This window comes from Xiphophorus couchianus, chromosome 14 (assembly GCF_001444195.1).
Source record: "Xiphophorus couchianus chromosome 14, X_couchianus-1.0, whole genome shotgun sequence".
NCBI lineage: Eukaryota > Metazoa > Chordata > Actinopteri > Cyprinodontiformes > Poeciliidae > Xiphophorus > Xiphophorus couchianus.
The window spans coordinates 13,974,554-13,986,849 of NC_040241.1; the positions used below are offsets into that span (position 1 = coordinate 13,974,554).

The 12,296-nt window shown below is 37.5% G+C and overlaps 1 protein-coding gene across 13 annotated transcripts in view; it reads right to left on the reverse strand.

The window, feature by feature from the left end:
- The window catches only part of LOC114157487 (adhesion G protein-coupled receptor L3), a 290,896-nt gene that overhangs the window by 65,997 nt on the left and 212,603 nt on the right, over nt 1-12,296 (reverse strand). For 9 of the 13 annotated variants that reach the window (XM_028038498.1, XM_028038489.1, XM_028038492.1 and 6 more), the window contains 2 exons: nt 11,767-11,952; nt 7,507-7,545 (listed from right to left, as the gene is read on the reverse strand). In XM_028038498.1, the coding sequence (XP_027894299.1) occupies nt 7,507-7,545; nt 11,767-11,952 (225 nt within the window). The remainder of the gene's footprint in view (nt 1-7,506; nt 7,546-11,766; nt 11,953-12,296) is intronic. The other 4 variants (XM_028038500.1, XM_028038491.1, XM_028038499.1 and 1 more) reach the window with 1 other exon arrangement.

Sequence of the window (12,296 nt, forward strand, 5' to 3'; positions counted from 1 at the left end):
ACAACAAATGCCATCTCAATGCACAAACAGGTTCCCTTCAGTCCGGTTTATTCATGTCCAAATGCACAGCCTGATTCAGAGCCAACATAAAACAAAATAGTCAAATTCATTGATTAAATTAATTCAAATTAAGTCAAATTAAACTGATCCAAGCCGGTAAGAAGTTGTCTAAATCCAGTTGAATGCATTGAGTTACTGAAATTGCAGTGTTCCTTCCCCTGGAGCAAGAATGAGGTGAGAGTGGAAGGTCAATTACATTTCAAAGATAATTAAGAGTAGTTATTTTTGATTGGACCCTACATGTCGACTTAAGACAGAAAGATTGTCAGTTTGTCAGTTTCAGATGCTCCATATGGGCATTTACAGTCACTAAGCCTGTACTTTTGGACAGAAAGAAAAGTGAGATGATGCACCCACTCTGAGCTTACAGCACATAAATACCACTGTGTGCCTCCAAATGGTAGGAGTCTGCCTAATGTGCCTAATGATGAAAATGCAACATTGGGTGGCCTCTTTCAGAGTTTTTCCATTGTGGTTTAGCTTTGTTTATTAAAAGACATTTAATAAATAAAGCTGTTGAATCGGGTTTTTTTGCACATCTGAGGACCTGAATAAATTCAGAACCCGAGACACAACACACCATTGTACATAATTTACAATGTCAAACTACATGAGTTTGTCGTTATGATATTGAAAGGTAAAGCAAAGTGAGAAAGATTGAGAAAATCCATGATTATGATCAAATTACACTAAATCTCACATCAGATGAACCTATTTTGCCTACAACATGGAATAGCTGCAGGTTATTCATAATATTAAAATTATATTTACTGCAATCAGAGCAGAAAAAGGGCATATTCAGAGACTCAGTTTGAAAAGCTGAGAGGGCTGGAGGGTAGGAGGACATCACCTCAGTCATCTTGGTCTGTGCAAATAAATCAAGAATGTGTGGTGATGCCACTTCTCTTCTATTAGAGCACTGCCTCTCCATGTGTCAACCGTAGCAGCTCTCCCTGCTGCTGCAAACCCCAAACAATTTTCTTGCTGCAAATTTTGTTGGTAGTGCAACGGCTTTAAAAAAAAAAGCAAAAATTAAAAGAGCTAAATGAGTCCCCTGTTACATAAGAGATGTTTTGGTCGTTAAACCGAGGTCACTGCAGGAATATTCCACTTGGTACAGGGATGATGGCCGGCCCTGAAACGCTGCAGTGCATGGCCCATTTATACCAACGCAGGAGAGGAAGGAAAGGAGAGGTGGACATTAGAGCCTGGCTGGAGTCCAAGCCGAGCTGTGGTGTGTGCGCCTCTATCTGTGCGCTGATTGATGAAATGAACTCGGGGTCTAGGAAATTGATTCTGGCTGAGGCTGATCTCCCTCCCTGCACACCCTCTGTGCTGTATGCATGCACTTTTAGTCCCCCTCATTTCTCCCTCCCTCCTTCCTTCCTGCTAACCAGTTGGTTTCTGTCGCTTTTTTTCTTGTCACTGACATAGAAAGGGTAAACTCAAAATATGGGAAGAAAACTCCAGTTTCTCTTAATCTTGATCGTCTGTAGTCTCGGGGTACAGATGAAGCTGTTGCATCATTTCTTTCTTTTTCTCGCATCTTTATACCTGCTGGCCAATTCGACAGCTTTCTTTGGAAACCACTGAAACCCGACACTTTAATATTTCATGAATCCATCTCCTAATACGTGGGTGGTTATTTTTTGAGTAAGTGAGTTTCTATGGGATAACCTTTGTACTTTTCATTTTATTTCATATGGTCTGATGTTATGAATTCCCATATGCCTCCCCTGTATTTACCTGAATTGCAGAACCAGATCTTTTCGGAAACTTTTTTTTTGTAATGTTCAGTTGTTATTTTAGATTTCCTGGTTGTTTCAGTACTTTTCCACTGTGAAAATGTTAACTATGCTTAAAAAACAACAACAAAAATCCACAGAATTTCTTCTTTCAGAAACAAAGCATGACTTCTCCAGTGTTTCTTTATTTCTTGCATCTTTTTCAAAAGAAACACTTTCAAAATCACTATTTTTACTAAAACCTCTCCTGCTATTTAAGCTCCTCTTGATGAATTAAACTGAGTTTTACAACAAAGAGTAAAACTTCCCCTCCCTATTTTTTGCTGTGAGTTTTCAGTCAACTATATATGACAGCTTAAGTAGGACACACACCTTAAGCTTTTCTAGTAATCAAAAAAGGCACCACTCCACCTTTAAAAAAATAAATAAATAAATCAACTAACAAAATTCACTTGTTTTGATTTGCTGAATATTGAGAGTGGCTCTACTTTGACCTACTTTCTGATGAAATCAGCTACTAAACATTTGTTCACTTGTCACTGATCTAATCTCTTTCATGGTGCAGCAAAAAAAAAAATGAATAAAGATTTTCAGGAAAAAAATCACTTTTATATTGTCCTGCAATACTATTTTATAAAGCAATACTGGTATACAATTATTAAGCCATTTTGTATTATTAAAACAAACCAAAGAAGCATTATTGATGCTTTTTGACAATTAAACCACAGATTGAAACACGCATGAATGAAATCTGGTTTAAACCTGGATTGAATTATCCCAAAATGAGTACAGACTCTTTAAAAGCAGATATAATTTGCAACGTCTATTTGTGAAATCCCCAAAATATCACAAAAAGTTGGGTTCCTTAGTTGTCTCAAAGAATATTAGAAAAAGGACAGAAGGAGCTACAAAACGAGGAAAAAGAGGCAAACTTACCATGAAATGAAATTGGATATTCAATTGCTTTTCTCACTGTACCTCATAAATGTTATGCCTCCAAACCAAAAAGAATATTCTACAGGGTCTCTTAACATCTAAAGTTCAATGTTTACCAGAAAATGCCTCGAAGAGTTACCTTATATGTATTTCCTGTTCAGTGACATGCTCATAGTTGAGAAGACTTAGAGCTTTTTTCTTAACTGGAGAGGAAAGAAAAAAATTTACAGCATTTCTAAAAGAGAATTATTATACTTACTGGAAGAAGTTCGGATAGGTCTGTAAGCTACACAAATCATGTTCATTACATTTTTTGCAATCGTCCTCAGTTGATGAGATTTTACTTCGTCACTTCTGCCAGTTTGAACTTTTTCTAGAATGAGATGTTTTAGAGTTATGTCACTATAATGCAATAAGCAGCAGCAAGCTGTGCCCTCCAATTCAGTGTTTACTCTTTATGCAGTTGAAAATTGATGCAAAAAGATAAACAATTGTGCAACCATCTTTGACGCTGAGTCAGACCCAGAGGCAGAAGAACTGGAGTCCCCATCACAACCATCAAGGGTGCAGCAAGTCGTTTCTCAATGATAAGTCTACCCTCCCACAGTCCAAGGAGGAGGTCAGACTGACCCTGTGTGCGCTTTTACAAACAATCTTTTTTGTTTCTTTTTGTAGTTTCAGAAAGTGCCTAAAGACACCCATTATTCCCAAGCATTCGAGCTAGAACTGCATAAGGGATTTAAACTGCAGTTTTGTTGCCAATCTGCAGATTTGCAGTTGAGATCTATTGGTAAATTCCACAATATACTGTTGCCTGTTTTCCTTTAACTTGTATGATAAGAGTTTAGAAGCCAAATATATTTGTTTCATAATTAAAATTTACTTTTGCTGTTAGATGTTAGAAAAACATGTATAGGTTTAGACACCTGATGATTTTCTCTGTTTGCTTCCTGCAGCTTTTAGCTTGTATCAAATAAGACTAGATCAAAGTATCATTTAAGGACAGTGCTTGTTTTGCCGAAACTGTGAAAGTGGAGGACAGGCAATAAAGGATGCCTCGTGATGATCTTTAGCAGTATCTGTTTTATGTTGTCCATTGTTTCTGCCACTGCAGTAGGGAAATCAGAATGGTAGAGTGGTCAGATTCAGACGTACGCACTCAAGGATGGCAAGTTTACATGTTCTTTGAACCATGTAAGATTCTCCACTGAACTGCTTAAATTTCAAGGAAAATCAAGGGTGTTCTCTAAAAACTATTATCAGCTTTTACGCTTGACTGGCCAGCCGAGCCACCTCCATTGTGAGCAGCACAGATCAATACGAGCGCTCTTCCTATCTCTGGATTGCAATCCAAATGAGGAGTTCTGTGTTTATAAGGATGAGTTTATCTTCATCTTTCAAGAAAAGGGGACTTTTATCCTCTTGTTAAATTCCTGAACGAGAAACCTCCCTTGGTTTCGGCTGCTTTGAGGTCATCCAACACTCCCTTTGGCCTTCTTTTTGAGCAAAAGGAGTTGTTTTTATGGGGGTCAGGGCTTAGTGTCCTCCCTGTGTCTTAAATATTCACACTTACTTGGGTCCTACTGAGGCAAAAGATGATACATTTTTATTGTTACATAAAATGTACTGCAAATTGCACAGTTCATATTTCCTCCTAAAACCAGCCCCCAAAACAAACATGCTATTGTGTGTGATTGAGGGACAACAAGAATAGATGTAATCACAATAATTGGACAGCCATAATGTTGCTACCTTTAAACAAACTGCCATTAAAGTGACTAAAATGTGAAGGGAGGCAGGGCGCCATTTTTATTGTGTTTGTTCAAAATCAAAGGCCACAACAGAGGAACATTCCTGCAGGGGGAACACAAAACATAAGAGAGTGGATCATTATGCACTTTGTTGCCATGTCAAGGCCAAATCCCTTCAGTGGAATCAAATTGGCTGTGATGTGCAGCAGATGTGGCTATTTAGAGGGATTCGGAAGAGCTAGAATCAACATTTCATCTGCACAAGTTAAACTGAGGTTGAGCTGTGTATCAAAATTCTGCGCTCACGTGCATAAATTTAAAATCTCAAGTGTCATTTGTTTTTGTCCTCAATCAAGAAAAAATAATCTCTCTTTATCTGATTTATTCATCAAGCCATGTATTTTATTTTAGGACATGTCCCTCCTTAACAACAACACCTGGAACTCCTACAGTATTCCCAGCAGCGCTGTAACAGTCTGTTTTCAGCAGCACGTGTGTCCTCTGAGCGGAGGCAGGTGCATCTCTCATTTGCTTTGTATTCCTTTGCTTATCCCACTTATGACAACACAAGGGTCCTGTTGAAGAAAACATTGCCCAATTTCCCTAATCAATAAAAGTCTCCCCCTCAACAGGCCTCCAGTATGTGCAGTCAATGCCTGTGTTTACGTCTGGCAACAGATGTTGCTCCATTGTGTCGATTTGTCAAACAAAAATCACTTCATTGTTGTTTGAATTTGACAAGCCAGCTAAGCTATAGCTAAGCTGTGTGTGCAGTCATCTATATTAATGTTGAATAAATCCTTTAAGTACTTATTTTTGCAAAAGCTGAAATGTACCAAGAAAAGAAACTAATGTGAAGAAAGTAGTTTTTGAGGGATTTCTGTTGTTTTTTTCCAGCCTATGCTGATAAGCTAATAGCAAAACTAAAGTCCTGCATGAATAGAGAGGGATTAGCATTTTCTATTTTCCACTAAAACCCTAGAACACAGAGAAACATCTTTAATTTGCAATTACTGTATAACACAATAAAGTTGAGAATCAAATTATTTATATGTATGCAAAAGAATAGCTTTATTTTTTCACTGCTTAGCCATCCATTGGACACTGGCAGCAACTAATTTGATTGAACTTATGGGTAACGACTGCTAATATTAAATCAAGATCTACACCAATAATGAAGTTTGACAGAAGTGACGATCTTTTGGGCTAATCTGACTCCAATCAACAGGTCCCTCCTTCACCACGACCACCATTTTGTTCCTTTAAACACTTCAGGTTAGGAATGAGCTATTAGAGATTGAGGTGAGAAAAGCTACAGGTCCACATGGCATCAGCTCCAGGCTCTGAGGTGCTATGCATCATGGGGTACATGTTCCCATGATGCATGGCCCCATGCATGAAACTGTTGCTACATTTGAGAGTTTTCTTAGTAGCAAACTATAGGAAATCCTTCCTCTCTGCAGCTTAAACAACGTAATGGTGATTTCTGAATGGTCAGTCATGTCTAATCTGTAGCAGTGCAACAGATTTTGCCGTTTCCATCAACCTTTTCTATTGTGATAGTATAAAATGTGCATAAAAAATGCTGATAAATCACAGCTTAAGAATAAAATGAAGCCACTTAGTTCTGCTCTTGCATGAACACATGTTGTTCATTGCAACAACAAAACACTTGTCTTTTCCAGTAGACCCTGTACAGCACATACAGCAGTAAAGCCAGCTGACCAAATGTGCTCGTCTTCGAATGATGAAGTGAGCAGAGCTCCACTTGGGTTGGTGAGAGACTGGGCCCAGTTGGGGTTGCTAGGTAACAGGACAGTGCCATCAGGTTGTGACTTAATAATTAGGAGGTTTTAAAGCAGCTCATTTTCCTGACATCAACAAAACATTTACTTATTGTCCAAATAAAACAGCTGGAAGTTTGGTTTTTTTTGCCTCAAATTATAGTTTTTAGCTTCTTCAATTTAATACAATATTCTTGTAAATAAATAGAATTAAAAAAAATTGCTTTTTAGCATTTTAACTTAAATATTAAGCCTAAAAGTCAAATACTGGTGTACCAGCAAATTCTAAGAAAATAAGTGAAGAAATAAACACACATTTTCAGTTGTTTTCATCAGAAATAAAGGTTTGTCTAGCTAAACCTTGGTGTAATGTGCACATATTAATACATATCTTTTAGTCACATTAGCTGACAATGAGAAAAGTCTTGAATACCACAAATATTGATCTTAGTTTCTTAAGTTCCTTAAGACACTAAAATGCAACATAATGCATAGCCTGCCTAAGTGCACACAGCAGCATACATGACACCTATCTCATGTGCACAGTTGCTCAAAGACTGAAAACAAATTGTCCTCCAACGTGCCTCGGAGGAGCTGAAAGCACGTTAGCTAAAACAAGCGGCATAGAGGATGCACATAAAAACAACATCTGGCTGGTGTGTGAGCCGTAATTTGAGCCAACCGTATGGAAGACAGAGGATGTCAACTTCTCCTGTTTTCTCGTCAGGGCATAAATGATTTTGATGACAGCGTAAATGTCACCCCTGGGATTACAAAATCACAAAGTAGTCTGAAGAAAACGCTAAGAAAGGGAAGTTAACTCCCTCTCTTTTTAAACTGGGACAAGTATGTATTATGCAGCAGGGAGAATCATAGCAGGTGAAGGCTTTCGTTGACTTATTAAAGAGGAGGTAACTGTATTTAGGTCATTTCTTGCAGATGAAGGGATAGGTTACATGCTCGAGGTTAAGAAACAGGCTATTATGACATGCATTTGCAGCGAAGGGGGCCAACAGTGTGAAATAAACAGGGTGAAATGTGTCACAATGAAATTTGGCCCTTTGATTCAGAATTCACTCACTTTGATGCTGTTACTTTTGGCTTCTCGTATTTTTTTTTGCTAATAACTCATGTCCCTTCAAAAAGGCCAATTTTCAAAACATGCGGTGAAAACTATGACAATATCAACAGAGTGATGACAGATGGACGAGGAAAATTACATCCAAGTACCTGGACATAAAATCGACATGATCGCTCTCTCTTCTGCAGCTGTAATTGAAATGCAAAGAAAAGTTAGCAAAAAATCAACAACTCAACAAAATTACGCTTAAGATATTTTGCACTTGTGCTTTCACCGTTAGACTTAGATGGACTGCATAAAAAACAGTGTACCGAGTCACTTGAGAACTATTCAGTATGCATTAATGTCCAAGTTTCACGTTTTGAATTTATTACTGAAATAAATTCCTTTTTTCACTGACAATCTTAATTTATTGAGATGTGAATAAAATGTTATCCAGAAATTTAATGTGTTTTTTATGTCTTTTTCAGAAAAGAAATGGATATCTTTAGATAAATCTTTTTTTCATACCGCAGATAGAATTATGTCTGTCTATGATCAAAAACTTCAATCCTAAATCCTGTAACAGGGAATCCTTGTTCTTACACCCAGATGTGTTTTAAGTGATTTGGTTTTAGACCAGTCGCACAGTGACAGTTTGCATCCGTTAACTCGGAGACAGATGTTAAGACCTAGCAAATAATTATTTTCGTCTCCTGGGATCTAATGATCATTTCCCTCGTGTTCTAAGAGTCTTTTAAACACCACTTGAGAAAGTGGAGATTGGCTCTCATGTGTCTGCTTTCTGATTGATGAACTGCTGCTGTGATCTTCGTGGCATGTTCTCACATCTCGGAAGACAATCTGGAGCTCTGTTAGAGTGCTTACTGATAAAATCCCTGTTTGCCCTAGTTTTATTAGACAGCCAACCTGAGAAGGAGAGCTAATGTTTTCACTCTCTCTCCGTTTTGCAATCACTGAGGTCATTTTGCTCCTGGGAGCACTCAAAGGTTCAGAATGATCATGCTCCTTCACCCCTGATCTATGCCGCTCTGCAGTTTTACCACAGAGGTCTATAAAGGCTTCTTTGCAGTTGATGATTTGATGTTGCACTGAAAGGTTTTGTGATCTACAGAAGTCTTATGAACACATGTCAGTATAAGCTACACAATGGAGGTCCATTCCGGTTTAATACCTATCAAGGAAATTAAATCCATCACTTTGTGAGCGCTCCTATTAAAACGAAGAAACAAAAAAAGAGTCTCCCGACAAGTATTGATAGTTTTATGTAAATAAAAATTACATTTTGGATATTGACTTTATTATTACTGTATTTAATGAATTTTAATACAAACATAATGTTTGCGTATGGTTCAATCCTAAAGGGCATTAAATACCCCTATGTTATTGAGCTATGCTAGTTCTGGGTAAACTTGAACTACATAGACGCACTCTTTAATATAGAGTTTGTGATCTATGAAATATTTTGTTTGTCTGGAAATACAAGAACACATGTTGATGCTATAAAATGGACTTCATTAATCACTAGTAATCCAGAGGTAATGACTGTCAAACACTGAGAGATTATCTCCAGTTTATGATCTATACATAGGCTCATTATCTTTAAGAGTGAATTAAGTTGAGGTTCTTTCAAATCTGTTTGGAAACAAAAAAAAGAGGATTTTCAATGGGTTTTGGCCACTTGGAGTTAGTCAAGAATAAAAACGGAACTAGTCAAACCTGGACTATAATTTTCTATGCTGTTCACAGATTATTTAAAACACAATTTGTGATCTCTCAAATGTGAGGGGATGTTTCTTAACCCCAATAAAAACCTGTATCGTCTAAAGAGCTGGATGAACAATTACAACTCTCACAAAACATTACTTCATACTTTTCCAATTTGCCATACATGGCGAAGGAGGCCCTTACTAAAGATGCTTCCAATTTGCCACAATGGTTTCCTAAAAATAGATGAATTAGGAGTGGGGGGACTGAAATTTGTTTTTGAACAAATGTGAATTTACGACATTACAAAGTGAAAAGTAATGCTGCGAAGCAACTGTGGTTTAATTACACACCATCTTCGCAAAACAGTGTAAACGCATGTGTTAATTAGCCCAGAAATGAGAGAGAGTGCAAGTGGGGAAATGCTCCCAGGCGCTCATAAACCTGATTTTGGTTCCATTTATTTCATTTCCTGGGAGAGCAACAGAGAACTGGTTAACGTCTAAACTTTGTCCAGCACTGAAGCAGAGATAACGCTCAGAGAAATTTAGAATACCTGAGAAATTACATCTAACAAAGACTCCAACACTGGAAGTCAGGGCTGCACAAGGAATGAACGATTCTAATCGAGTCCTGATACAGAAACCAGAGCCACTGTTTGGCTTTAAGAGCTTGGGTCTGGTACCGTGCTAAATCCTAATCAGATTAACAGCAAAGTCAACCACTTTCTTATAAAGGAGCCAACATCGTGGCCCACTCCTCTGGAAAAAGTCCCGTTCCTTCTGTTAGCCAGTTACCCTTTGATCACAAAAACGACACTGATCTTGGCGTTTGCCAATCCAATCCTTTCATTGTCAGCTGGCAGTGTGTTGTGCTTTGCTGCCCAAAGGGAAAAAAGAGATCTTTAATTCGTTTAGCTCACTGCAGATTGTGTCAAAATGATTGAACTTGAGAGGAAAGCATCAACCACTGCCAGAGCAATGAAAAAGATTTCTAGAGGAGAGCTTTGAATGGCGATGGAACTTCAACACAAGAAAAGGCTAAAGGGTCATTTTTCTCCATAGAACCACTGTGCTGCAAGCATTGACGGCATATCTGTGGGTTGAGAATAATTTATCACTGGGTTCCCTCTGACCTCTTAAATACATTTTCTTGTCTGTAAAAGCCTTTTCACATTATTCCACTGAATACGGCTGCTTTTATCCTCTACTTTATAGGAAAAACGAAGACAAAAAACAATCTCCAAACTGGCACCTCTACCTAAATGTTTTATTTTATGGGAAACTTTTTTGAAGTGGTGTTAAAAACTCCTCTTGATCCTCAATATGAATTTACTCATCTTGCTTTACAGCCATCCCTCTCTATTGGAGAAATCTGGCACTAAAATCTCAATGGGGACATCTGTGTCTGTTGCAGCAAGGAAATAAATAAAAATGCCCTGAAAACATAAAAAGAAACCTATGAGAAAGCAGGTGGTCTAGCAAATTACTGAATTACACTTTTACTGATGTTTACTGCTTAACAGGAATATTATTTATTCGCTTTACTGTTTACCTCTATTTTTTAGATCAAGCACAATAAATGTTTTGGCACTACTTGGAAAATTTAATGGGTTGGGTTGTAGTGCTTTCGACACATATTAAATATGTCTCCTAAAATTTTAGAAAATAATACTACTAAAATACTAATGTATACTGCTCAAAAAAATAAAGGGAACACTTTAAGTGTTAAACACCTGTTTAAGTGTTCCCTTTATTTTTTTGAGCAGTGTATTACTAACGCCTTTAAATTTTCACATAAACACACTTCCTTCTCATAAACCTTTTAGAAATTTGGATGAAAAAAAGAAAACTGCATTTTCTGGGGAAATCCATCATGTAAGCCAAACAGAAACATAACCCTAAAAGAAACTATTACAGTGCAAAAACTTTAGGTCAAATCTAAAAAAATAATAGAACCATGAGAGCTGAAACGTAGCATGGTTTGTGCCTGAATGGTTTTATTTATTATATATTTGAAATGAAAAATTCTCATTTTTTTAAAGTTAATATTGCGAACTGAGGGGATTTGAGCTTTCACACTGCTATTTGGAGTCATTTGATAGATAAAGTGTAAGTTCTGTCACAGTGTGAGGCTTATTAGGTTTAAACTTTCAAACTGGGCTGGGTTTTCTCATTATTAAATCCTGTTAATAGTGATGGGTGGCACTTTTTTAGATGTCACTCCATGCCTTTTTGGGTTTCCAGTAGAAAACAGCCAGAATTTTGACTTTATAAGCACTTTTTAAAGACACTATGTCTTATTATGGCTGAACGCCATTTCTGATCAAGGCAGAATAAGACATGAACTTGAAATTACAACAGAATTTCAAAAGATAAAATAAATGTGTCAAATAGTTTTCTGGTACTTGCACCATAAATAAAAACTAATAACTGGTATTCTTTGATTAAGTCATGGTAAGTAGGTCAAATTCCATTAAATTTACCTACGAATACAAGTGGTGTAAATTCTCTGAAATTGTTTTATTTTTATTCTAACCTCTGAAATATGTTGATCTGAACAGTCATGACAATAAGTGCAATAGGTCATGGTTTCCTGCGGGTTATGTTTATCCAGCCTGCTAAATTGTCAGGATATATTTAAAAGCAAAAGAAAAGTGAATTTAGGGGAGCCAGAAAAAAAGAAGAAAAAAGGTTCGGTACCTTGTTGAGGCTTCGAGCTGCACTGTCTTTTCCACCCGGCGTTAGGTTCCGCAGCTGGACGTCGAGCAGATCCACAAGCTGAATCATAGCCCTCACCGTAAAGGTGATGTCGCCTGCCTGAAGGTTGCTCTTGGTTTGCTCTGCCAGCTCTCTGGCAATCACAGCTGCCGTCTCTCCGGCTTTTATCTGAAAAAGAGAAAGGGGGGGAAAAAAGTACTGTAAACGAAGAGACTAACACACATTATTCCTTGAAAAGAAATGTGAGGTATCCTGTTAATATTCATGACCTGCTCACTGGCTACAAGGGAATACATGATAAATTGGGATCTACAAGTATCTACCCCATAAAATAAATACTGTTTGACCTGCAATTTTTCCCCAACTGCTGTAATATTGCAGACAATTAATGTGTGCACACAGAGATGTGTATTGTCTCACGCAGTTGAGTGTACACTGGGGCAAAATATTATATCTGCACGCAATTATGAAACTATTGAGGGAATTTCCCCAGACAGCATTATACTTTTATG